At 43.6% G+C, this 26,635-nt stretch overlaps 1 protein-coding gene across 1 annotated transcript; it reads right to left on the reverse strand.

The window, feature by feature from the left end:
• Positions 1 to 204: 204 nt before the first annotated feature.
• Positions 205 to 26,635, reverse strand: Syce3 (synaptonemal complex central element protein 3). Its single transcript, XM_034517499.2, has 3 exons — positions 26,559 to 26,635; positions 9,196 to 9,304; positions 205 to 463 (listed from the first exon to the last, which is right to left on the reverse strand). The coding sequence occupies exons 2-3, from the start codon at positions 9,302 to 9,304 to the stop codon at positions 306 to 308; spliced, it is 267 nt and encodes an 88-aa protein (XP_034373390.1). The 5' UTR covers positions 26,559 to 26,635; the 3' UTR covers positions 205 to 305.

Here is a 26,635-nt window from a genome sequence, read left to right on the forward strand (position 1 = left end):
CTTGAGTGGCAAGTGTCTGCATCTACAATCTTGCCAAGCCCATTTTGTTTCTTTTTCTTCTCTGCTTAGTACAATGGATACAGACAGGCGTTTGGCTCACTGAAAGCATTCCTCACACACTTTTCATCTTTGCTTACAAAGTCTGCGGTGAAGTTGGGTCAACTATGGTGTAAGACAGAGAGGGGTTCTTTGGTTTGCTTGAAAATAAGTTTATTGAGAAACAAGTACCATGTACACGGCTACACGTCTGGGCTTCTGGACTCATGTCCCTGGCTTCACCCCACAGGCTGGTGACAGATGGTGGCTCACTGCTTGCGCTTGGTCTCAGTGAGTAGCTCTTGCCAGTTCTTCTCCATCTCCTCTTTGCAGTTGAGGAAGGCATCTTCTAGCCGGCGCATGGACTCTGCTAGTGTGGGGTTGGTGCGCATGACCACCATGTCGTAGGCCATCCAGGTTGCCTGCACTACAATGACCAAATAGGTCCAGTTAGGTGACAGGCGCTAACGCTCTGGGAGGCCCACTGTGCTCAGCCTTAGGGGCAAGACTCTGGGGGATACTGAGTATCCCAAGGAGAGAAAGCCTATAAGGTGCTATAAACCCCCTATAAAACTTCTTGCTACATTAGCAACAGTGATACCTGCTAATATTCTAGAAGTCTTAACTTCTCAGTATTTAAGTCAATAACGGTAACAAGCTGGAGGCTGGTCTGATATGGAATGGGAGGAAAATCACAGCAAACATGTACCCTTACCTCTCTGTAGTTTATAGCTAATGGTTTGCTGTAGTTCACAGCTGTTGGTTGCAGGTGCCACCTAAGTCATCATTTTTACACTACCCAAGCATACTTACATGCTCAGGTAAGCCGACCATTTCCAGACCCATGAGATCCAAATTAATATGTTTTCTTGTACTCAGTGATCTGAGACACCTAATTACTTGACCCTGACACCAGTAAGGCACAATGTAGATCACTGGCCCATTCCACAACACACCATTTTTTTTTTGTCTAGCAGGTTGTGGGTCATTCTAGCAAAGGCTCTGCAGCCCACCCTTTCCAAACCCCAGACAGTAGGTGACATATGGGTCTGGAGGCCAGAGCAGAGTCTGCTTCCCTTCTCTCTACCTCCAGCTCTGTGAGCTGGAACAAGGGTGCAAATTTGCTAACTTGGTCTCCTCATCCACAAAACAGAGACCATTTACTAGCTTCCAGTGAGAACCGAACAGATGCACGCTATGAACTGGGCGAGTGCATAGCTCTACATTTACGTACAAATATGTCCCAAGTCAATGAATGGTATTAGATGATGGGCCTCTGGCAGATGTACAGTGATAAGGGTGGAGCCCTCATGACTCATGGTGTTGGTGTCTTTCTTTATAAAAGAGACACAGCACTTGCAGTTGGCCATGTGGGGAGACAATGAGAAAGTGGATGACTATACAAACAATGAAGAGAATTCTCACCAGATAACCCGCTGGCACCTTGATGTTGGAGGTCTTGGTCTCTAGGACCATGCAAAATAAATGTTTATTTTTAAAGCTACCTTGTCTGTGGACATTTGTTATAGTATCCCCAGATGATTAGTCGGAACTTGGTGCCTGTATGGAGAGTGAAACACCTGAAAGTGTGGGAGCAGCTTTGGTGGTAGGTAGAGGTGGTTGGGGTTTCGAAGCATATATCAGAAGTGCATGACACCGTGAATAAATGGAGCTTTGAAAGGAATTCTGGTTCAGGAAGAAAAGAGGAATTTAGAGAGAAACTCTTTGTCTTCATAGAGAATATATGTAATGCTGGACAGAATGCTTGGGGACCTACAGATGGTAAAGCTGTTTAGGAACTAGAAGAAAGGTGACCCTTGTCATGACTGCCAAAGGACCTGGCTGGATTGTGTTCATACTCAATATGTGGTGGAAGGGAGAATTGAGAGCAATGAAACTAGACACTCAGATGAGAAGAACTGCTTACAACTGGAAACTTTTATTATAAAGTAAATAACTTAGGTGCTCAGGGCATAGATGTAAGGGAAGAAAGAAACTAACACTAGGGGATAAAAGGCTCAGAGACTGAATCTCACATAGCACCCCACAGACTGAATCTCACACAGCACCCCACAGACTGAATCTCACATAGCACCCCACAGACTGAATCTCACACAGCACCCCAACAGACTGAATCTCACATAGCACCCCACAGACTGAATCTCACACAGCACCCCAACAGACTGAATCTCACATAGCACCCCACAGCACTCACCACCTACTAACTCCCCTGAGCTTCCTAGGCCAAGGCAGAGATAGAAAAATTATTTTATAAGGCCCAGAGATGAATACAGCTTTTAAAACTGCTCTGTTCTGGAGTGGTGAAGCTCTCTGTCTTAGTCACTTCCATTGCTGTGAGGAGACACCATGACCAAGGCAACTTATAAAAGGAAGCATTTAACTGGGGGCTTGCTTACAGTATCAGAAGGTGAGTTTGTGACTATCATGGCCAGGAGTTTGGCAGCAGGCAGGCAGGCAGGCAGGGTGCTGGAGAAGTAGCTGAGCGCTCATATCTGACCACAAGTTGCAGGCAAAGACAGAGAGTGAGTAGTCTGGGCCTGGCGTGACACTTCTTCTCTAGCTAGGCCACACCTCCCAATCTTTCTAAGCAGTTTCATTAACTGGGGGCCAAGTATTCAAATGTATGAGTCTATGGGGGCCAATCTCATTCAAAGCATCACACCCTTCATAGCATGTATGAAGCCGCAGTTTAATTCCTAGCACAAGAAGAATAAAAACTCCTGAATAAAAAAAGTCAACAAAAACAAAGTAAAGTAAGAACTCTATCCTAAGAGAAAAATTCCCAAGGAGGTTCCTCTACAAAGAGTATTCTGGAGAGATAGTTCAGTGGTTAATGGCATTGCTGCTTTCCCAGAGGGCAGGGGTTTAATTCCCAGCACCCACATGACCATTCACAACTGTCCAAAACTCTGATTCCAGGGGACTGACCTGATGCTCTTTTCTAGCTTCTATGAACATTGCAAAAATGTGCAAGTCATACATGCAAGCAGGCAAACCACCCCTACACATTAAATAGATGTATTTACAATGAAAGTAAATACAAGAAAAAGAGTATTCTGTAGCTGCAAATGACTTTAGTGATATCTGTATTTTAAATACAAGGAGGTCCCTTCATACCTGCAGTAGGTTAGAATCATTAATAAGCTTAGCTAGCCATATGGCTCAAAGCACCGTAAGGAAAGACAATCAGTAAGACAGCAGGGCACTCTATCATTTGCATAGCTTTCTTATCTTCCGATCCAAGGGAAATATTTTAGAATCTGCAGAACAGGAGAGATGTCTAGCATGTTTTGTTTTGAAAAGATAGTGTCCTGTGTAGTTCAAGCTGGCCCCAGCCTTGCTATGTAGCTGAGGATGACCTTGAACTCCTGGTGCTTTTGCCTCTACCTTGAAAGTGCTCGGATTACAAGTGTGTGTTACCACATTCCACTTCAGGCATGTGTCTCTTGAGGTTTCAATCCATTTACTATTTACTGATTGCCATTCCATGCTGCCATTTGCTAGGGCATCTCTGGCACTATATAGCAGGGTATAGAGTGGACACGTGAGGAACACCGTGTCCATGATAAGTTGCAGTAGGAAAAGACAGATCATCAGGGAACAAGTCATCAGAAGCTGTGAACCATGCTGAGAAGGATGTAAACGGTATGTATTGTGACAGAGAAATGGCAGGTAAAGTAAGACCACTTCTATGAGGAGGCCACACAGTAAAGCCAACCACTAAGACCATAGCTCAGGGAGAGACTATATACTGCCTGGTATTCCCAAGGTTACACACCGCCACCATCATCATCGAAAAGAAGAAGAAGGAGAAGGAGGAGGAGGAGGAAGAGGAGGAGGAGGAGGAGGAGGAGGAGGAGGAGAAGGAGAAGGAGAAGGAGAAGGAGAAGGAGAAGGAGAAAAGAAAGGGGAAACAAGCCAGACAGTGGTGGCACACGCCTTTAATCCCAGCACTTGGGAGGCAGAGGCAGGCAGATTTCTGAGTTCAAGGCCAGCCAGGTCTACAGAGTGAGTTCCAGGACAGCCAGGGCTATACAGAGAAACCCTGTCTCGAAAAACAAACAAACAGGAAAAAAAAAAAAAAAAAAAAAAAAAAAAGGAAGAAAAGAAAGGGGAAACAAACAAATCCTGTCACCAGCTACATGAGTTTGAACCCAGTCAAGTGTTCAGAGACTGAAGCCACAGTTGGTATTATGACTGTGATCTTAGGAGAAACAGCCAGAACCAGCAAGCTATTCCACGTCCAAATATATTACCTCCCGAAGTTGGGCCATAGCAAATGCTTTTGGCTTCCAGCCGCTTGGACTGGTTCTGAAGCAGTAAAGAGCGGATACCGATTTGGATGCTGAGACTATGATGCTTTCATAGCAAACACTAAGCTGTCGGGTAGTTTTGTAAAAGGACAGTGAGTGTGAAGGATGTGGTGATCCTGAAGAGAGAATCAGCACAAGTGTACAGCTCCGTGTGTGCACTGACTCCAGAATTGCCAATAAAAACCTAGAGAGCTGTTTCTGAAAACTTACTTACATTATTCTTTTCTTTTCCTAGGGGGTGAGAAGAGGTAGAGTTAGTGCTGTGGAATGAGCCCAGAGCGGTGGACACATGGTAATCACGTTCCACTACCAAGCCGTCTCATCCATAAACAGTGATAATAATTATGTATATTCTCCTGAAAATTGTTATAAGTAAAAGAGATAATGTATTTAGAGCATATGGAAAAGACATCAACTTGGTATAAAATGATCATACGCTGTTATTATCACCACTATCAATAACTCAGAAGAGTACTAAACAGCCAGATCTGTGCAGCCTTCCTGTGGTCTAGTGTTAGCTAGCAACTAAAGTGGTAAAATATCCACTTCTAATAGGATCAAACCCATAGAAGTACACACATAGAAAAATATGTAAAAGCCAAGTGGGTGGCGCATGCCTTTAATCCCAGAACTATGAGACAGGGTCAGGGTCAGGGTCAGGGTCAGGGTCAGGGTCAGGGTCAGGGGCATTTGAGGTCAGGCTGGTTGGTCTAGTGAATCCTAGGACAGTTAGAGCTATTGTGAAACCCAGAGAGAGCCCCATTGTTGTTAAGGAGCTACAATGTTAAACATCGTTACTACTGCTCCATGCTTTACAAGAATGGATTTCTGTTTCATGAGCCTAATGAATCCTGCAAACCGGTTTCAACCTATGCTGAACTTGTAACCCCATGACTATGCCTACCTCTTCGCCTAGCTAACCCCCTGAACACCGGTGATGGCTCCCCTGTCACAGGAAGAATTCTCACACTTATCTACCCCACAGGCAGCCTTGAGCCCTGACACTAACAGCCAATTATCTTGACAGTTGTTTTCTAGGAACCCTAGCCCTTCCCCACAAAAAGGACCTCAAAAGTCAGAGAGGGGCTGCTCTCTGAAACATCAGTTTAGGGGGAAGACAGTTGTCTGGCCAGTTCCTTGTACATTTCTAAATACAGCTTGCTTTAATCAGACAGTCATGGAAATGTTTTTTTTTCTTCTCTAAGATCTAACACTATGTATAGCGACCCTGTCTCAAAAAAGCAAACAAAAAGAGAGAAAACGGAAAAAGAAAAAAATCTAGAGCCGGGCAGTGGTGGCGCACGCCTTTAATCCCAGCACTTGGGAGGCAGAGGCAGGTAGATTTCTGAGTTCGAGACCAGCCTGGTCTACAGAGTGAGTTCCAGGACAGCCCGGGCCACACAGAGAAACCCTGTCTCGAAAAACCAAAAAAAAAAAAAAAAAATCTAGAAAATATTGCAAAATTGAGACAACCTTAATGAGCACCTGAGCAATCTGAAGTGTCACCTCTCTCCCCTAAGAATACTTCCTGCTAAAATAACATCACTTTTTCCGATAGGTGTGGTGGCTTATCCCTGTAATCCTGGCACTTGGGAGGCTGAGGCAGGAGGGTTACCAAGGATTAAGAGGCCAGCCTGAGCTAATATGCTAATGTATGAGTATTGATGAAGGATCATGGGACACAGCACTTGCTGCAGATGTCAAAGGCCCCAGGTTCAACCTCCAGCCCTGAAAACAAACATCTAGCAAGTACCAAGTGTTTAGGCTTAACAGAAATCCAAACAGAATATTAAGTAAATGAAAGAAGAACAAACATGTGAGGAAAGCTTGAAACCATAAAATAAGACAGAAGTTTGAGGAGGGGCAACTCACTGAATGGTAAAGGTAATGGTGGCAATGAGGACACCAAGAGCAGCTGTGGGACACTATCATCTGTTAAAACCTGACAGATTATACATCAGAGTAGCTAAATTATCCTATGAGAACAAGAACTTCATGGTGGCCTCTTGTGGTGGCACACTTTCAATCCCAGCACTCGGAAAGCAGAGGCATGTAGATTTCTATGAGTTGGAGGCCAGCCAAGGCTACATAGTGGGAGCCTCTCCCCACTTTATGGGAGCTGGGGACTAAAGAAATGGTTCAGGGAAAATGCTTTCAGTGTAAATAAAAAAAATTCTGGAATGGTTATGCATGTCTTTGATCTTAGCACTTGGGAGGCAGACATCTCTTTCTGAGTTCAAAGCCAGCCTAATCTGTAAATCAAGTTCCAAGCCTGCTTGGGCTACATAGTGATACAATATCTTTAAAAAAGAGAGGAGGAGGAAGAGAAGGGGGAAGAGGAAGAGGAAGAAGAGGAGGAAGAGGAGGAAGAGGAGAAGAAAAAGAAAACAAGATAAATTATTCAAAAATTTAAAACAATATTTAATTTGTGGTTGCTTATATATTGATAACATACTCTCCAGAGATGATATCTGAAAATAAAGTTTTAAAAAGACTATATTACTTTTTTTTTTTTTTTTCTCTGTGTAGTCCTGGCTGTCCTGGAACTCTCTCTGTAGACCAGGTTGGCCTCGAACTCAGAAATCTGCCTGTCTCTGCCTCCCAAGTGCTGGGATTAAAGGCATGCGCCACCACTGCCCCGCAACTATATTACTTTTCAAATTAGACAATTTGTATAAACATTTGTGTGGTAGTTTGAAAGACAAACGTCTTCCAGTCTTAGGTATTTGAATAGTTTGCCCCCAGTTGGTGGCACTGTTTGGGTTAGGGCCTCTTTGCTGTGTTAAGACATCATGACAAAAATCCCCTTGAGGGGAAAGGGTGTGGAACCTTGAAGCTGCCCATCACCTAGATAAGACTGGTAAAAGTCCTTGGTTTGGTTGTAGCCTTTGTCTTCTCAGCTATGCCTCTCTTTGGTAGACAGTTGAGGAGTTTGGCCCTGTCATGGTCCCTCACACTCGTCTCAACTGTCTCTGGGGTGCTCTTCACCTCCATTTTAGCTCTGTCACTCCTGCCCACCCACAACTCCTTCTCTAAAGCTTTCCTCCAAGTCTCCCTGGCTCTTAGTGGCAAGGTCTCTCCTTAGCTCCTTCCCCAGCCTACCCAGACTATGCTATTAGTGTTAGCCATTTTAATATAACATGTACATATTTTAATGTTAATTCATATTTTAAGATTACACATAGTCACACTGATGTCTGTCCCTGGCCTTTACCCACTTTCAAGAAAGGAACAATTTTTATTCAAACTTCTATTCTTATTTTTTCCCCCTGAGACAAGGTTACTTTGTGTAACCTTGGCTACCCTGGAACTGGCTCTGTAGACCAGGTTGGCTTAGAACTCACAGATTCTACCTGCCTCTGCCTCCCAAGGGCTGATGGGCTTAAAGGCACATGACAGCACTGCTCAGCTCAAGTTTTTATTCTTTCTTTGTTTGTTTTGTTTTTCGAGACAGGGTTTCTCTGTGTAGCCTTGGCTGTCCTGGAACTCACTCTGTAGACCAGGCTGGCCTTGAACTCAGAAATCCACCTGCCTCTGCCTCCCAAGTGCTGGGATTAAAGGCGTGCACCACCACTGCCCGGCTCAAGTTTTTATTCTTAAAATGGCACATAGTAGACGTATTCAATAAAAGGACAAACAATTAGATTGAAGTTTTTTGATTTACATTTTTTATATTTTTTAAAGATTAACTTTATTTATTTTATGTATATGAGAACACTGTAGCTCTCTTCAGACACACCAGAAACATGCACTGGATCCTATTACAGATGGTTGTGAGCCACCATGTGGTTGCTGGGAATTGAACTCAGAACCTCTGGAGGAACAGTCAAGTGCTCTTAACCACTCACTGAGCCATCTCCCCAGCCCCTGGTTTACATTTTTAACATTTTGTGCTTATGTATTTATGTGTATGTGTGTGAGCCTGCATGAGTTTATACTCATTGTGTGCATGGAGGATCCTGTGTACGTGTCTTGGTGTGAGTATGCTTGTGTGCCATGATGCAGGCTCAGCTACAAGTGCCTTTATGTACTCGCAGTCAGCGTGCTTGCTCTAGAATTGTTTTCATTAGAGTAAGGTATATACGCCCTATGCCCTGTAAGGTGCCCATTCCCATTATCTGTAGCAAAGTTTGGGCTCACAGATTATAAGAACTATGATTTTTTAAAAAACTATTTTGTTTTATTTTAAGACAGGGCTTCTCTGTGTAGCCCAGGCTGCCCTAGAACTCACTTTGTAGACAAGCCTGGCCTAGACTCAGAGATCTGCACATGCCTCTGGAATTATACATATTTTGAATTAAGAACATATACAATTGTAATGTTGTTGCTACTCCTGCTTCATGGAAACATGGTGGATAAAATAACATTCTCTTCCAGGAATGAAGACATGCACCCATCCTGTTGCTGTTTTATTCCACAGCACTGTGCCTCCCGTTTTCAGGAGTACACTAGTCTTATCATCGTCATAACTCACAGAAAGGCTGTTCAACTTCTGTTCACGAATGCAATAATGACCTGAGCTTGCCATTTACTGCACATGTGAGTTAGTATCTGGTGCTATGCCATGTACACCCCTCTGTACTCTGCCCTCATGAAGGTAACAGTCCAATGGTAGAAGTTAATTAGGTGTAATACCATGGAAGATAATCACAAAATAACATTGTAACTGTCAATTGTTGTGTTGCTATAGTTACAAGCTGTAAAAGTTGGAAGGATGTCAGGAGAACCCTCCTTAGAAAAAGCACTTGATACAGGTTCAGATGTTTGGGGACCAGTGAAGCCATTGGAAAGAAGGGGAGGCACTCTGTCTGGGAAGACATCTTACCTGAGATTTTTTCCATCTCTTCCAATAGCTTTTCCAGGTCCTTGTTCAGGTCGGACAGCATTTTCAGCATGTTATCATAGCTTCTTTCCCCAGGATCGGAATCAGCCATCTGGGCAGGGAATAAAAAGGAGCTGCATGGGACTTGCTGACATTTTAGCTCCCACTCTACAGCTCACAGATGAGCAATCCTCAAACAACTGTTTCCCCATCTCTCAAGAGTTAGACATCACCGCTTACGCCCCAGAGATAGATGCTGTGTAGGTTAGATGAAAATGTGTGGGAGGGTCTGCACAGACTATAGCACATATTAATTGTTCTTTACACACACACACACACACACACACACACACACACACACACACTAACCCAGAAGAGGGGTATAAGATTCAGGTCCCAGCCGGGCGGTGGTGGCGCATGCCTTTAATCCCAGCACTTGGGAGGCAGAGGCAGGCGGATTTCTGAGTTCGAGGCCAGCCTGGTCTACAGAGTGAGTTCCAGGACAGCCAGGGCTACACAGAGAAACCCTGTCTCGAAAAAAACCAAAAAAAAAAAAAAAAAAAAAGATTCAGGTCCCATTTTACAGATGATTGTGAGGCACCATGTGGTTGCTGGGAATTGAACTCAGGACCTTCGAAAGAGCAGTCAGTGCTCTTAACTGCTGAGTCATCTCTCCAGCCCCTATTTTTTTCTTTCTTTGACCGTTGTTATGTGTCGTAGTTATTTTCAGTTGTCAACTTGACAGATCTGAGAAGACAGAACTTCAGCCGAGGAACTGTCTGCACTGCATTGGCCTATGGGCATGTCTGTGGGAAAATTTCTTCAGTCTTTCTTTCTTCCTTCCTTCCTCTCCTTAAAAATATTTATTTATTTCATTTAACATTATTTTAAAAGGTTCATTTATTTTTATTTTTTATGGTTATGGGTTATGTTTTGCCTGTCTCTACACCTGTGCATCTCATGTATGCAGTATCTGAGGAGGGCAGAAGAGAGCATCAGATCCCCTGGAACTGGAGTTAGACAGTTGTAAGGGGCTTTGTAGGTTCTGGAGATTGACTGATTCCATGTCCCCTGGAAGAGCAGCCAGTGCTTTTAACTGCTGAGCTATCTTTGCAGTCCTAAAGATTTATTTTTAAATTACATGTGTCTGTCTGTCTGTCTGTCTGTCTGTCTGTCTGTGGAGGGTATGTGCATGAGTGAAGGCCAGAAAAGTGCACTGAATCCCCTGTAATTGGCATTATGAACAGCTGTGAGCCACCATGTAGCTGGTAGAAACTGAACTCAGGTCCTGTGCAAGAGCAGCCAGTGTTCTTAACGCTGCTGAGCCATCTCTCCAGCCCCGCCTGTGGAGCATTTTTCAAGTGTTAGTTTATATAGGAAGGCCTAGCCCACAGTGGGTGGTGATACCCATAATAAGCAGGTGGGCCTGGGATATATAAGAAAGGTAGCTGAGCAGGGGCAGTAAGCAGCAGTTCTTCATGGCCTCTGCTTCAGTTTCAGCCTCTAGGTTTCTTCTTGACTCTGCTAAAGAATTCCTGCTCTGGCTCCCGTTGGTTATAAACTGTAATTTGTAAAATGAAATGAGCCCTTTCCTCCTCAGGTTACTTTTGGTCAGTATCTGCCATCCTTAAGCTGTTAAAGGGAAGTTTTGTTTTGAAAGGTTGGTCTAGTCTAGCCTTGAACTTGAACTCCTGATCCTCCTGCCTCCACTTCCTGAGAGCTGGGATTACAGGTATTGGACAGCATACCAGGATAAGGGTGAAATTTCGGGCCAGAACAGAAGGCCCCTGTTCTGGGCATGAGATAGATCTGGGGTCTGGGGCAGGCTGTATGGTCTTTGGGGATCTGTAAATGTGTCACTTCTGGAATGTGGTGCTATTTTCATTGGGGAGCCCATCTTTTCTGTTGGTTTGTTTTTGTAAGTAAGATAGTTTTCTAAGAACAGGTGGTGTTTATGAGAGTGGGCTGAGTGTGGCTGATGGAAAAAAGGCCTGTAACATGTTCCTTGAACCTTTATTGTAGGGTACCTCCCTGTTTTATAGCCAGGCTGCATACGCTGACCTGTCCTGGAGTTCCTACCTCGTCACACTCTGGTAATCTGATGTCTTTTTCTGCCTCTCACTGAAACTAGTTTCACCAGTTACAAATGACATACTCATGGCACCTCTGTCCTTATATTTAACTTCTCTTCAGTACCTATTTTCTCCTGGTCAAAATCCTCCTGGTTGGTATTTAACTTAGATCGCTCATAAACTTTGACTGCCTGATTACTACTCCTCTGCTCTCTTTGGGCCCTCTCCTTTACTGGGGTTCAAACGTCAGTGAGGACCCCCTCAGTCTTTTCTCTTAGCACAAAGCAGACTCAGTGGTGATGCCCACTGCTTCATTGTCCTGTTTACATTGTAGATTCAGATGGTGTTTTTAGTTTTTGTTTGTTTTTTTAAGATAAGATTTCTTTGTATAGCCCTGGCTGTCCTGGACAGCCACTCTGTAGACCAGGCTGGCCTCAAACTCAGAGATCCACCTGCCTCCTGAGTGCTGGGATTAAAGGTGTACACCACCACCGCCCGGTCTTCAGATAGTGCTTTTAAACCCCAGGTCTGTATGTACACCTGCTTACTGCACTTCTCCTTAGGGAAGTTCCCTAAACATGTCAAACTCAACAGTGTGAGCTACTTTAATATTTTCCCCTCCCAATCAGCTCTTCTTTCACCTTTTAACCAAATGCATGGCAACACTGTTCATCATAATTCCAGTCAGGACTAGGAAGTCACATGGAAGCCTGCCATCTTCTATAACCTAATAAGTCACTGAAAGCCATTAATCTTATCTGCTCATAGAACATTCAGGGCTCAGGAAAGTCCAGTGTTTGGAAGTTACTGGCAAACTGAACTTTGCCCTTGTGGAGCTCAAAGCCTGGAGTGGTAATGATTGATATGCAATAGAAGAGTCCAGCATTTATCCGCAGGATGAGAATCATCTAGCAGAACCAGCGGGAGGGTTTGATAGGTCTAGGTTTGCAGGAGCAGATGACAGAAGGTGATGCCTCAAGTGGGGAAGACTGGGAGAGGAGCTGGTTAGAAGGCAAACCAGGAGCCTGGTTATATCGGGTAGACCTCTAACGGAGCCTTTAAGAGGCTGCTGAATGTGCAGACCTGAAGGTGAAGGTGAGGAAGGAGATTAGCCCGAGGGCAGGGCATTTGAACAAAGGTGCGGGTCTTCACCTTTTACCTGGGTTATTGCTCTAGTCTGTAAAAGACCTTCCTCCGGTACTTTCATCTTGTCTGGCCCATTTTACATGGTGATTTTTATTTTTTTTTTTATGATGTAAAAATATCATATCACTGATACTCCTCAAGAGCTTTTTGTTTCTTTCAGGATGAAACACAATGTTCATGTAGCTCAGTGAAGGCCCTGGGTTCAAGGCACAGCATCACAAATACTCAAAAGATAACCACATTTTTACTATAGTTTGAAGAGTTTCAGTGTAGTTCTGATGACTCCTCTTCTTATCCAACTGTGAGTTGTACCCAATTAACTGAACAAAGCTCGGATATTCCTTCAAGTCTATACTATATGATGAAGGAAATCCATGCCTAAGAACCACAGGATGATAAAGTTAATATCTTTATGGTTCTTTTGCAAGATCCAAAGAAATACAAAATTAAAGAGAACAATTCTGCTCTATGGGTGGCTACAGAAATCTGTCCTGGCATCTCCAATGTCCCAGCTCTCTAATTCACCTTCACAGCTCCGTTCAGTAGCCTTTTAGGCCTTTCCACAGGGTCTCTGACCCTGACACATGGTGCCTGGCTTCAGCTATTCTTCACAATCTGAATCTTGCATCTATCATGGTTTCAAATCTAGTGCCACATGGAACCATGCTTATAATACTGCCCAGTTCTGCTGCTAGCTTATGATGTACCCTGGCTTCCTTTTTTTTTTTTTTTTTTTTTGGTTTTTCGAGACAGGGTTTCTTTGTGTAGCCCTGGCTGTCCTGGAACTCATTCTGTAGACCAGACTGGCCTCAAACTCAGAAATCCACCTGCCTCTGCCTCCCAAGTGCTGGGATTAAAGGCGTGTGTCACCACTGCCCAGCCGTACGCTGGCTTCCTTGACCATAGCTGTATCAGCTTCTGTGTTGACCCCGAGGAACACTTCCTATTGTTCCAGAGCAGAGCCAGAAACCTCTCCACAATGGTGCTGGCCTCTCTCAGTTTCAGCTGCTACTGCAACACCAGACTGAATACTGTCTTGCTTTGAAATTTCCTCTGCTGAATAAAACAGTTAATTACCTTCAAATCCAACTTCATGCAAGGTCTCAAGACATGAGCAGAATGAAATACCCATGTAAGTGTTCACCTATCTCCTAAGAGAGTTCTGTTCCCATCTGAATCCTCTGAGCTGGTTCTCCACTGTCTGCATTTCTCTTCCAAGCACAAAAATGGCGCATTAAGCTCTGCCTACATCATTCAATAGCTTTTCTAGCCCAAAGTATCAAATGTTCCACATCCTTTCCACAAAAAAGCAATTTGGAATGTGAGGTGGCTTGGCTGGTAAGGGTGCTTTCTGCCAAGCATGAAAACCTGAGTTCAATTTCTGGAAACCCATATTGTATAAGGAGAGAAGCGACTCTCAAAATTGTTCTCTCTTCTCCACATGTTACCCCCCCCCCCCACCGTCATACAGAGTAAATGCTTTAGAGATTAGGCTTAAACGTCCCATGGTCAGGTGTATCCCAGCAACAGCCCCACTGTCTATACTTATTTCTGTCCCAGCTTTGTTTCCCATTGTTCTGATAAAGCACCCTGACAGAAGCCATTTTAAAAGAAAAGGCTAATTCAGCTTACACTTCCGGGTTACAGTTCTACCACTGAGAAGTCAAGGCAGGAACCTGAAGCATTAAGTCACATGCATAGTCAAGACGAGCAGAGAAAAAGAATGCTTGCGTGCATGCTCACTAATGCTCAGCTGACTTTCTCCAGTCTCACAGAGGAGAGGACCCAAACCCCGGGAATCACCGGTGCTGCTCACGTGCTTCCCACTCCACTTGACACAGTCAAGGCAATCTCCCACAGACTTTCCACAGGCCAACCTGATCCAGATAGTCCCTCACTGAGATTGCCTTCTCAGGTGATTCTAGATCCTGTCAACAATTAAAGCTAACCGTCCCAACACAAGTTTATTGTGCTTACTATGCATCTGAATGGGGACTCTGAGTAGTAGGCTTGATGAGTGAGTTATGGAGGGCAGGCTAGAGAGAGAAATGTGAATACTATCCACATTGGAAGACAAAGATCAGATTGGTAAGGGAGAGAGTACAGGTGAAGAGGCCTGGCAGCAAGCTTGGGAAGTGATGCCCAGGAACCACCCAGAGCCTGAAGACAAGGAGTCTGACGGGCAGATGCAGGGCAGAGTCATGTTCTCAAAGTCCACTGCATTCTAACCATTATTTTCCCAGTGTGAAGAATTTCCTGATCTGAAAAGGAGGCTCTTAAAAGCACAAGAGAGGAAATTCCCAAAATCGTATGGGATAACATACTTTGTTAGTATGCAAGCAATGTACAACCCTGAGAAAGTAGGATTTTAAAATGGAAAATGTTTACAAGGATAAAAACAATACTTGTGAATATTCATAATTTCATGTATTTGGATTAGAAGAGAATTTGGTATATTAGAGTATTAGATCAATTTTACTATTCTACTTTAAAATGCATAGTTGATTACAGACTGAAACATTTAACCAAAGCTTATTTGCAGTTTGGGAGCATTTAAGAGAATGCAAGCTTCACTGTAAGCCTGATGTGATATTTATAAGAATTTCTTAAGAGAACTGGGCTTGGTGGTATTTGCCTATAATCTTAGCAATGTGGTATTTGTAAGAATTTCTTAAGAGAACTGGGCTTGGTGGAATTTGCCTGTAATCTTAGCACTTGAGAAGCAGAGGCAAGAGGAACATCATGAGTTTTAAGTCAGTCTGAGTTACATATTGAAATCTGCCAAAGAACCACACACAGATACCAAAACAAAAGAATCTAACTATTAAGAAATCACACAGACATTAATACAATTGAGGAACTTAAAAATATAGAGTATATTACAATTATAATGAGTTTCAGTTTATAAATGGGAGAACAAAAGATGTTGTAAAAGTTATTACTAAAATCTTCTACTAGACTTAAAGAATGCTTTATAAACTACTCTATAGGAGGCATCATCTGGCTGGGACTGGGGTGATCTTGCATGTAGCTCCTGGGGGAAGCATTAGTCAACATGTCAGTCAAGACATGGTTCTCAGGCTTTACACTGGAGTAATTTTGTTGTGAATTTTTCTCCTTTGGCAACTTATACATCACCTTTGGATGCTATGAGACCTAACCCTTGGGGAAGGTGCTTCCAGATAAGGGGTCAATTCCTTTTAAAAATATTTTAAGGTAAGTTTATAAAATAATGGGTTTCCCAATGACTTTCCCAGACATTCTTAGTGTCATTCATCCCTCCTTCCTCTCCGGCTGTATCATCTTCCCTTCCCACTTTCCATGTAACCTTTCCCTTTTCTTCCTTTCTAGCATCTCTCTCCTGCCACACCTCTCTCTAGAGCTCCTTCTCATCACCACCACCCCACAACAGTTCCTTTCTGCTTTTCTGGCTGCCTACTCCAAGTTATATACTCAAACATAAGACTGAAAACTTGGAGACTTCCAAAACAATATAGCTGATCGCCATTGTTCTTGGCTGCTTGCCACAACATGAAGGCAACACCCTATTGCTGATGCCCCCACACAAATCTGTCATAGTGCTTGAAGAAATGAAACTGGTATTTGAAAGCATCTTTCCCAAGGGTTAGGTCTCATAGTGTCAAAAGGTGATGTATAAGCTGCCAATGGGAAAAAAATAGCAACAAATCTACTCCATTGTAAAGCCTGAGACCCATGACTACTAGACTGACAAGATATTCCCAATGGTAATAGTGGCACGTATATCTTGGGGGTAACCAAGAGCTACCTGTTTGGATCTAAAAAGCTTGCTTGATTGGGAGAAACTCATGCTTGGTACTGTAAACCTAGCCAAGAACCTGTGGCTTAAGAGGTCATAGACCCTAGATGATAATCTGCTCCTAGTATGCTGCTAAATAATGTAGTTTCCAACTACCTTCTAATACTTACCTTTCTATTCCTAGACAAGTGCAGCTCTCATCCTTCATCAAAGAGGCTTCTTTTTGTAGCAGATATAGGGTATCACAGATATTCTATTACAGAGGCTATTTCAAATGGTCAAAATGCATAGTCTAGGTGAACATGGGGTGTTCAGCTCCAAGTGGAACATCTATATCATAACCCTACACCTAAAGTTCAAGGAACATTACAGAAGAGGAGGTGGAAATATTGCAAGAGCCTGAGGACCAGAATGACTGCTGCAAGATAGCTCCTGGACACAACAGCGATATTTCGGCCACAGACACTTAACTATATGGCCTACACAAGACTTGCAAATACCATACCAGTCGACATGCCAACATGAGTAGAGGAAGATATCACATGGCTATACTCTTAGATGAATATCTACACATATTCAGTCAATGATGATGAAAGAAATATCCAACCACATGCACATAGGAGTAACAATAATTAGACTCAGTAAGTTCTCTCTCTCTCTCTCTCTCTCTCTCTCTCTCTCTCTGTGTGTGTGTGTGTATGTGTCACACACGTGTGTGTATAAAACAAAATAAAGAGGTGGTGGTGTACACTAGGAAAAATTACACTAAATAAGGTTAAGTTTTTAAAAAGATTTTAAAACTTTAATGAAATGTCAATGTATTGACTTTTTTGCTTGTTTTTGAGACAAGGTCTCATGTAGCTTAGGCTGGCCTCAGACTTGCTTTGTAATTAAACACACTCGGAACTCCTGATCCTCCTTCCTCTTCTTTCAAGTACTAGGTATGTACCAGTGTTCTTGGCTAACTGTTCATCTAAGAGTTGAAGTGTCTGGGCATGCTTACACATGCTGTAATCCAGCACTTGGGAGTCAGAGGGAAAAGGGGCAAGAATTCAAGATTATCGCCTTGTCAGTTATATAACAGGTCTGAGGCCAGCATTAGCTACACGACATCTTGCCATAAACAAATAAAAGTAAAACAGCAGCCACTCTGAAAATCTGGAGAATTCTAAGTATAAACTCTCTATATAACTAGTTATACCACTGCTTGGCATATGCCCAAAGGCTTTGACATCCTACTCTATAGCTATCATCTGCTCAGCACGTTCAGTGCCATTCTAGTTACAATATCTAGGTTATGGAAACACCTAAATGCCCTTCAACTCAAGAGTGTATAATAAAAATGTGGTACATAAACACAACAGAATACTACTTAGCTGTGAAATAGAATCAGGAAATTTACAGGTAAATGGATTATACCCAGTAAGGTGATCTGGACCCAGAAAGACAAATACTACATTTTTTCTTATTTGTGGATGCTAGCTCTAAACTTTCAGGTATGAATATCCTAATGTTCTATTGCCATGAAGAGACACCATGATCAAGGCAACTTTTATAAAAGAAGGCATTTTCCTTGGGGCTCATGGTTCTCAAGGGTAGTAGAGTCTATGACCTTCATGATGGGAAACGGACAGCATGGCACTAGAACAGGAGCTGAGAGCTTTACTAATTGGCAGGCAGCAGGCAGAGAGAGAGAGAGAGAGAGAGAGAGAGAGAGAGAGAGAGAGAGAGAGAGAGAACAAGCACTTTTGAAACTTCAAAGCCCACCTCCAGTGACACACTTCTTCCAACAAGGCCACCCCTTCTCCAACAAGGCCACACCTCCTATAACAAGGCCACACCTCCTATAACAAGGCCACCCCTCCTATAACAAGGCCACACCTCCTATAACAAGGCCACATCTCTTATAACAAGGCCACACCTCCTATAACAAGGCCACACCTCCTATAACAAGGCCACACCTCCTATAACAAGGCCACCCCTTCTATAACAAGGCCACACCTCCTATAACAAGGCCACATCTCTTATAACAAGGCCATACCTTCTCCAATAATGCCACACCTCTTAATTCTTCCCAGTTTCACTAACTGGGCACCAAACTTTCAAAACATATGTATCTATGGGAGCCAGTCTCATTCAAACCACCACAGTAGGTGTATAGCCTGTATAGCTATAGATACCAGGAAAGTATAAACAATGACAACCCAGCACTGAGCAGGCAAAGACAGGTGGATCTGTATGAGTTCAAGGTGATTCTGGTATACACAGGGAGTTACAGGCCCTCGAAGACTACATAGTAAGGCCCTGTCTCAAAAAGGGGGGGCATATGTGGAAGGGGGCAGGAGAGGGGAATAGTAGGTTATAGTGGCTATGAAGGGGAAAATGGGAAAAATAGGTGTGGGGGGCTAACATAAGGAGGGCTGGGGAAGACAATGCAGAGGAAGAGGAACAAATAACACTAAGGATATTTAAAATGCCACGGGGAATTATGTCTACTTAAAATTACATATTATATGTTAATATGTATATGTGCATACATCCATCCATACATATATACATATAGAGTTTAGTTGAAGTTAAGTTAATTGGTGTGACAGTACTCCTCCCCCCCACCCCAAATCCATAGACTAGCATCTGTCAGAAAGCCCTTTGCTAGGCATAGGTAACTTCCTTTCAGTTTCTGGTCAGGGCAATTCAAATGATGCTCCTATAACAATATAGGCTACAGCTACTACCTTCAGTACCTTATAGAAAAAGAAGGTAAGTCCCTCTTGCTGATGATACCACATACTTTGGACTCTGGACTTAGAAGAGCCAATTTGGATGTGACCTGGAAGCCTCATCCATGAGGACTAGCTCTCACAGTACTGGAAGAGCCATGCAAGCTGCCAAGGAAAAAAGGGATCAATAGTCCTACCCAGCTGTAATGCCTATGAACTACAATAATGACCAGCAAAACAAAGTATTCCAAAAGATGCAATGGTGACACTTGTGGGTAACCAACAGCTACCTGATTGGACAGGCCCACTCAGTAGGAGGGGATTCATGCTTGGCAACATAAAACCAGCACTACCTGTGGACAGTGAGGCCATGGGACTAGAGGAGCACCCACTGAGACCACTTTCCTACACCAGTATAGTTTCTAACTACTTTCTAAGTAGTTGTCCTTATACCTGTAGAAAAGTGGTGACATGTGAAACTCTAGACTGAAGAGTGAGATGAAAAATACTATACTAAAATTAGTGAGAGCTTTGAATAGTTCATGCTTCTAGTGTCTAAACAAACACTGATTTTAATCCTCACCAGAAGTGTTATATTAGGTTTATGTCAACTTGGCATAAATTAGGGTCATTCGGGAAGAGGGACTCTGAATTGAGAAAATGCCCCCATAAGATTGGCCTATAGGCAAGTGTGTTGGGCATTTTCATGATTAATTTCTGATGTGGGAGGGCCCAGCCCACTGTGGGTGGTGCCAGCCCTAGGTGAGTGGTCCCCAGTTCTCGGAGAAAGCTGGTTGAACAAGCCATGAGGAGCAAGCCAGTGGACAGCATCCCTCCACAGTCTTTTTGGTTCCTGACTCCAGGTTCCTGCTTTGTTTCTGTGTTGCCTTTCCTCAGTGCTGGACTGTGAATGAACTGTAAGCTGAAATAATTCTTTTCTGCTCCAAGTTGCCTTTGGTCATGGTGTTTTATCACATCAGTAAAAACTAAGATAAGTAGTATTAAATGCTATGATTTTCTCCATTGTACACTTTCTTCCTGAAATGTAGTGAGAAATAGCGTTCACAATGAGTTAGAAGGACGAGAAAATGAGCAGGAGCTGGGTATGGTAGAACGTGTGTAATCTTAGCTGTTCATAAGATTGAGACACGGGGATCGTTAGTTTGAGGCTAGCTTGGAGCCCAGCTCTAAGTAAAAGCAAAAGGAGTTCTACTTCCCTATTCTTAATTTTTTATCTCTGATCTCTTTGCACTCTGCTCTCCAACCAAAAAATCTTAAAAAGCAGAAGGAAACAATTATATAAAACCGATAAGCAGTCAGAAATGTAGGGAGCCAAGGAATATTACTTAAAGCCAATAAGAAGAGAGGATAGTGTAGCTAACTAATCCTTGTAGTCAACAAATATCTATTGCATGCTGTCCCGGCCTGCAGGGCAGTGAACTAGGATCCGGGGGACCTGGAAGAGAGAACTGGAGGACAGGGGACACAAAGAACCACGGCTTGTCTAGAGTCTAATCAAACCGTAATTTTTATTTTTTTCACACAGGGGTTATATACACATAGAGGCAGGATGTGGGGAAGGGGATGATGCAGGAGTATAGGTGTTCTCAGGGGGAGTACAGATATCTTCCAGAACAGGGTATTGGATTGGTAAAAGTTTACAGAAGAAGCAGGGAACAGGTCACTATGACTCTGTCTATGATTCATTTGTTCATATCTAAGCTGGTACTTTCCACCAAGGCTACCTATCCACAAGACCTATGACTACTTGTTCTTATCCAGGCTGGTAGTGTTCCACCAAAGCTACTTGTCTCCAAGGTCTATAGCTAGCTGTTTTAGGGTTAGTGTTTTTCCACAGAGACAGACGAAGACTTTGTGTTAGTAGGCATGTATGGATGACTTGGGCCTCAGTGTATAAACAAGGTTGCTCTCGATAGCATGCTATGCACTTTAGGTGCTTGGATATCAGTGAACAAAATGTAAGAGTCCTCGTCCCTATGGAGTTTTCATTTCAGACAGAGGAAGCAGCCAGCAAACACACATACATAAAATATTATGTAATGATACATGCTAAGGAGAAAAATGAAGTAGGCTTGGAGGCTCATGAAGTAGGAGGAACCACTACATATAGTGTGGACAGGAACGTGTTCCCTGACTGGTTAAAATCTGAATAGACTAGGAGAAAGTAAATACAAGAGCCCAAGAGTTCAATGGATATTTTGGGGGAAGAGTTTAGTGTGTGGGAACACAAAAGAGAAAAGCCCTGAGGCCAAGTGTGTGGGGTGTGGGTAAGCAAAATAAAGTTAGCAAAGCTGGAGAGAAGTGGAGAGCAGGACAGTAGGAGATGGAGGGGTATTTATGTAGAATTGTGGCTTGTATTCAGAGATGGGGGATTGAAGGGGTGTGGCACACCTTCAACAATAATGTAAAAGAATCATTGTAGTCACAACATTAAGGACAGACCAAAGATGGAGAAGAGATAATTAAAAATCCCACTCAGATAAAGGATGAGAGAACTTGGACCAGAATCTTTGTTAGAAACGAAAGTAGTAAAAAGTAGCTACATTGTGAATATGTCACAAATACTGTGAACAATTTAGTGAAAAACGTGTTTGCACTCTTACCTAGGAGTTTTTGGAGTACAGATGATATTCAAAGTCATACAACTAGTTGAAGCAACATAGGAAATGAGGGGAAATGGGTGAGAGGTCTGAGCTCCTCAAAGTTTAGAGACTGAGAAGATAAACTAGCAAAGAAAATGGAAAAGAAGCTTCAGAGAGACAGGAACAGAATCAGGTTGAAGCCAAGAAAGGAAAATAATAAATATTTTAATATTTACCATTAAATATTTATTAAAATATTTATTATTTAGAATAAGAAATAAAAAGTGATCATCACATTTAACAATCTGGAGGTCACTAGCATCTGGACAGATGTGCTGCCTAGTTTTATATCAACTTGACACAAGCCTGAGTGGGAAGAGCAGGGAGCCTTAATTGAGAAAATGCAAGGTAGGTCTACAGGAAGGACTGTAGGGCATTTTCTTAATTAGTGATTGATCAAGGAGGGCCCAGCCCATTGTGGGTGATGCCACCCCTGGTCTGGTGTGCTCCTGGGTTCTGTAAGAAAGCAAGCTGAGCAAGCCAGAGGAGCAAGGCAGTAAGCAGCGCTCCTCCACAGCCTCTGCATTCACTCCTGCCTCCAGGTTCCTGCCCTGCTTGTTCTCTTTTGGTTAAGGCATGTCACTGCCTCCCTCCAGGTGTTTAGGTGCACAATGGAGAAGCAATAGCAGTTTCCCTCAGCACCCTAAAACGGCACAAAGAATATGAATGGCGTATGTGTAATGCATTTGAGTATAAACATACATGATGTGTAGTGGAAGAACAAGATAAAGACACTGAAGGGTAAAGTAAAAATGTTTAAGGGGCAGGCAAGATAACTGGGGGAAATGAGACGACAATATATATTTCTATAAACAGAGGATCAGATAAACTGAGGTATAAAGCATGAAGCAGGCAGAAGGTTAAGGGCTGTGGCCACATGACTTTGGATTGCAGAAATTGATGAAATCTGGGGGTAGATTCAGGGAGAGAGTATGAGAGCTGAGATGGGTGAAGAATATCTCAGGGTTAGAATTTATGTATTGACATGGGTGAGACCCAGGGCATATGGGGTAAGTCTAGGGCAGACTTCAGGGCTTGGATGTGCAGTGTTCGGAGAAGGCAGCGGGAAGCAGGGTTTGGGGATGAGGAAACAGGGTTGGAGGGAATGTCTGTGATGTGGGATGTAGAGACTGAAGGGGAGGACTTAGGATGTGGGGTGAGAAGAAGCCTCCTGCCTCTTCTGTTTGGAGGGAGAGACTAAGGGTAGGAGTCTTGGGATATAAGTAAGAATTTTGAGGAAAAGGGGTTTAAGAGGAGAATGATGACAGGGATTTTAAGGTCTGGACTAAGAGACTGGAGGAAGTGGTCTTAGAGTATGAGGTAGGGAGAGTGAGAGGAGGCATCTGGAATGAGGGCTGAGGAGATTGAAGTTAGGGGATTTAGGGTGTGAGGAGCTTGAGGGAAGGTGTGTTGGGGTTGGTCTGGTGCTATGTATTCAAATGCTAAATACTGTATCCCAAGATTTGGTTGCCCCAAGACAAATGAATTTTCACATAAACCAGCTTTTGTTGTGTAAACGTTGTCCCCCAAATTATCCCTGATTGATTAATAAAGATGCCCACAGCCTGGGCTGGGCAGAAGAGGAGTGGCCAGAGGGAAGGTTCCTGGGCTTGGGGTCTCAGGCAGGGACCATGATGAGGAGAGGAAGAGGAGGAAAGAAGAAGTCACCACGGGGTGGGTGGTTCATGAACATATATGGCCATGAGGTCTGGCTTGTTGGGGACAGGAGCAGCCCAGGTAAAACATGGCATGTGATATCTCAGGGTTACTGATAGGAAAGTATACAAAATAGCACAGAGGGTTGATATCTGCCCAGCTCTAATGCTCTAAGGGTTATTATAAATATAAAAACTTTTGTGTCCTTTTTTTTTTTTTGAACTCTCTTGTCTACGTTTGGGGAAAAGAGACTGGGGAGGGGGAAGGGTCCTAGGATATAGGGTAGGAAGATCAGGAGAGCAAGATTAGGCTGTGGTTGAGAAACTGAGGTGAAGGGACTTAGGGTGTTGCCTTAGTCATTGTTCTATTGCTGTGAAGAGACACCATGACAAAAGCAACTCATAAAAGGAAGCATGTAACTGGAGGTTTGCCTGCACTTTCAGAGATTCAGTTCAGAGACTGTGCCTGGCAGAGACTCATGGCAGGGAGGATGGCAGCATCCAGGCAGGTGCTGGAGCAGAAACTGAGAGCTACATACTGACCAACAGGCAGAGAGAACCCAGGCATGGCATGGGCTTTTGAAACCTCAAAGCCCACACTCAGTGACACACTTCCTCTGACAAAGGCACACCCACTCCAACAAGGCCACACCTCCTAATCTCTCTAATCCTTTCAGAGTTCCACTCCCTTGTGATCAAGCATTCAAATATATGAGCCTATGAGGGCCATTCTTATTCACACCACTACATTCCATTCTCTGGCCCCCATTGGCTCATAACCATATCATAATGCAAAAATGCATTCACTTCAACTTCAACAGTCCTGTCCATAGTTCATCACAATCTCAACACTGTTTAAAAGTTCAAAGTCTCTGCTGAAACTCATGACATTCTCTTAACTGCATGCCCCATGTGAAATAAAAATGGAAAAGCAGATCTCATACTCCCAACATATAATAGCACATAATATACATCAACATTCCAAAATGGAGAAAAGAGAGCACAGCAAGGAAATACTGAACCAAAGCAAGATCAAAAACCAGAGGGCAAACTGCAGATTCTGCTTTTCTCTTTTTTGAAGTAAACATATGTGTGTGTGTTTGTTTGTTTGTTTTGTTTTGTTTTGAGACAGGGTTTCTCTGTGTAGCCCTGGCTGTCCTGGAACTCACTCTGTAGACCAGGCTGGCCTCGAACTCAGAAATCTGCCTGCCTCTGCCTCCCAAGTGCTGGGATTAAAGGCGTGCGCCACCACTGCCTTGCTTGAAGTTTATATTCTGAAGTTATATTTTCTTTGTATTTTTTTTCAGGCTTTTCCTTAAACTTCTTATCTCCTTGAGCATTGAACTTGGCTCCCATAAAACATTCCCTGGTGTTACTTTTCTCCTCACATTGCACATTTTATATTTTTCTTGCTCCACTTGTTCCTTTTCACTGTAGATACTGTATAAGAGCAGTCACTAATAACCACATGAAACAGTCATTAGGTTGTCTTGAAATCTCCTCTGCCAAAGTCATTAGTCCAAAAAAAAAAAAAAAAATGCTTAAATTTTAGCCTCAGGCAGATTTTTTGAAGAAGAGCAAAAAGCAGTCACATTCTTTGCCAAACTACCACAAGAACTGTCTCTGGGCCACTTACTGATATGAGCTGAACCATCAGAATTTACATTGTCTCAGCACCATTGTCTTCTATGCTCCTACTAGTATGGCCCATTAAGCCCCATTTAAAGCCTTCAACTGCTTTTCTAACCCAAAGTTTATATTCCACCAACAAGCCAAATGGTCAGGCCTGTCACAGCAATACATACTCTCTGGTACCAAGTTCTTTCTTAATCAATGTTGCATTGTTGTGAAGATACCATGACCAAGGCAACTCTTATAAAAAAAAAAAAAAAGCATATTACTGGGGTTATCATCATGGTAGGGAGCATGGTGGCATGCAGGCAAGTTCTGGAGCAATAGCTAAGAGCTACATCCTAGTCAATAGGCAGAGAGAGTATGTAGGCCTGATATGGACTTTTGAAACCTCAAGGCTCACCCAGAGTGACACAATTCTTTCAATAGGGCCATACATACTCCAGCAAGGCCATACATCCTAATCCTTCTAATCCTTTCAAAGGGTTCCACTCCCTCATGACAAAGCTTTCAAATACATGAGCCTATGGGGGGCATTCTTATTCAAACCATAACTGTGAAGAGAAGATGCTGAAGGGAGATGTTTGTGCAGAGGACTGGGAGTTTTGGCTGTAAATGAGAAGCTTAGGGCACAGTTTTTAGACATAGGGTAAGGAGATTGAATGAAGAGACCTTTAGAGTTTGAAGACTTGACCAGAGTCTTAGAGGAACAAGGAGATTGAGGGAAGGGGGTAAGGATATGAAGATAAGAAGCTGATAGAAGGGAGATAAAGTGTGGAGTGAGGAGTTGAAGGGAGGCATCTAGGGTGTGAGCTGAGGAAGGTGAAAGAAGGTTAAGGGTATAAGAGATGAGGGGAGAGAGATAAGGATGGGTGGTGTGTGTTGAAGATTCTAAGAGGAGGATAATAAGAGTGTGGAGTGAAGAGACAAGGAGAGGCATCTGGGCTGTGGGGTGAGGAAATTGAGGAGAGGTAAGAGTGTGGGTTGAAGCCTCTGTGTGGTGGTGCCAGCCTTTAATCCTAGCACTCAGGAGGTGGATCTGTTACTTTGAGGCCAGCCTGGTCTACAGAGTTAGTTTCAGGCCAGCCAGGGCTACACAAAGAAACTCTGTCTTGAAAGACCCCCACCCCCCACCCCCACTCCCGATCCCTTAGCCCCTGCCAAAACAGAACAAAACAAAAAAACCAAAAGAATGTGGGTTGAGATAGAGGGAGCATTTGGGGGGTATAGGCTGAGAAAGCTGAGGGGAAGAGGTAAGGATGTGGGGTGAGATGAGGGTGGCATGAGGGGTATGGGGTGAGGAAGCTGAAGAGAAGATACAGATATGGGCGATGAGGGGAGGCATTTTCAGTATGGGGAGGGGAATAAGGGTGTAGGCGAGGAGAACCCGGGAGCTACTTTTGCTGTGGTAAGAAGAGACTGAGGAGAGGTTCTTGGAGTGAGGGAGGAGACTGAAGGATGGGATAGTAGGATATGAAGGAAGGCGTCAGGTTTTGAAGCTGTAGGAACCAAGGTGAAAGGTGAGGTGTTAAAAGAGGTAGGTGAGGCGTGAGGGACATAAGCAAGTGGCGAGTAATATGGTTGAAGGTTTTCCTGTGGGGCGGTGAATACCACGAGGACCCCGCCCCAGACTCCAAGAACCCCTAAGGTCCGAGCATGCGGAGGCAGTCGGACCCCAAGGCGCGCCCGGCCTCGCTCACCTCTGGCTGGGCCCGCGCTCTGGTCAGCTCCGCAGCCCACGCGGCGGGAGAGGAAGGAGGGACTCCTGGCAACGACG

This window comes from Arvicanthis niloticus, chromosome 13 (genome assembly GCF_011762505.2).
Source record: "Arvicanthis niloticus isolate mArvNil1 chromosome 13, mArvNil1.pat.X, whole genome shotgun sequence".
Taxonomy (NCBI): domain Eukaryota; kingdom Metazoa; phylum Chordata; class Mammalia; order Rodentia; family Muridae; genus Arvicanthis; species Arvicanthis niloticus.

What these genes read in the sequence shown, in the direction of transcription:
- Syce3 (XM_034517499.2), bottom strand. Translation starts at nt 9,304, where the DNA reads ATGGCTGATTCCGATCCTGGGGAAAGAAGCTATGATAACATGCTGAAA. An exon ending in AGAGATGGAAAAAATCTCAG is followed by an intron (nt 464 to 9,195) that starts GTAAGATGTCTT and finishes TGGTCATTGTAG; the next exon opens with TGCAGGCAACCTGGATGGCC.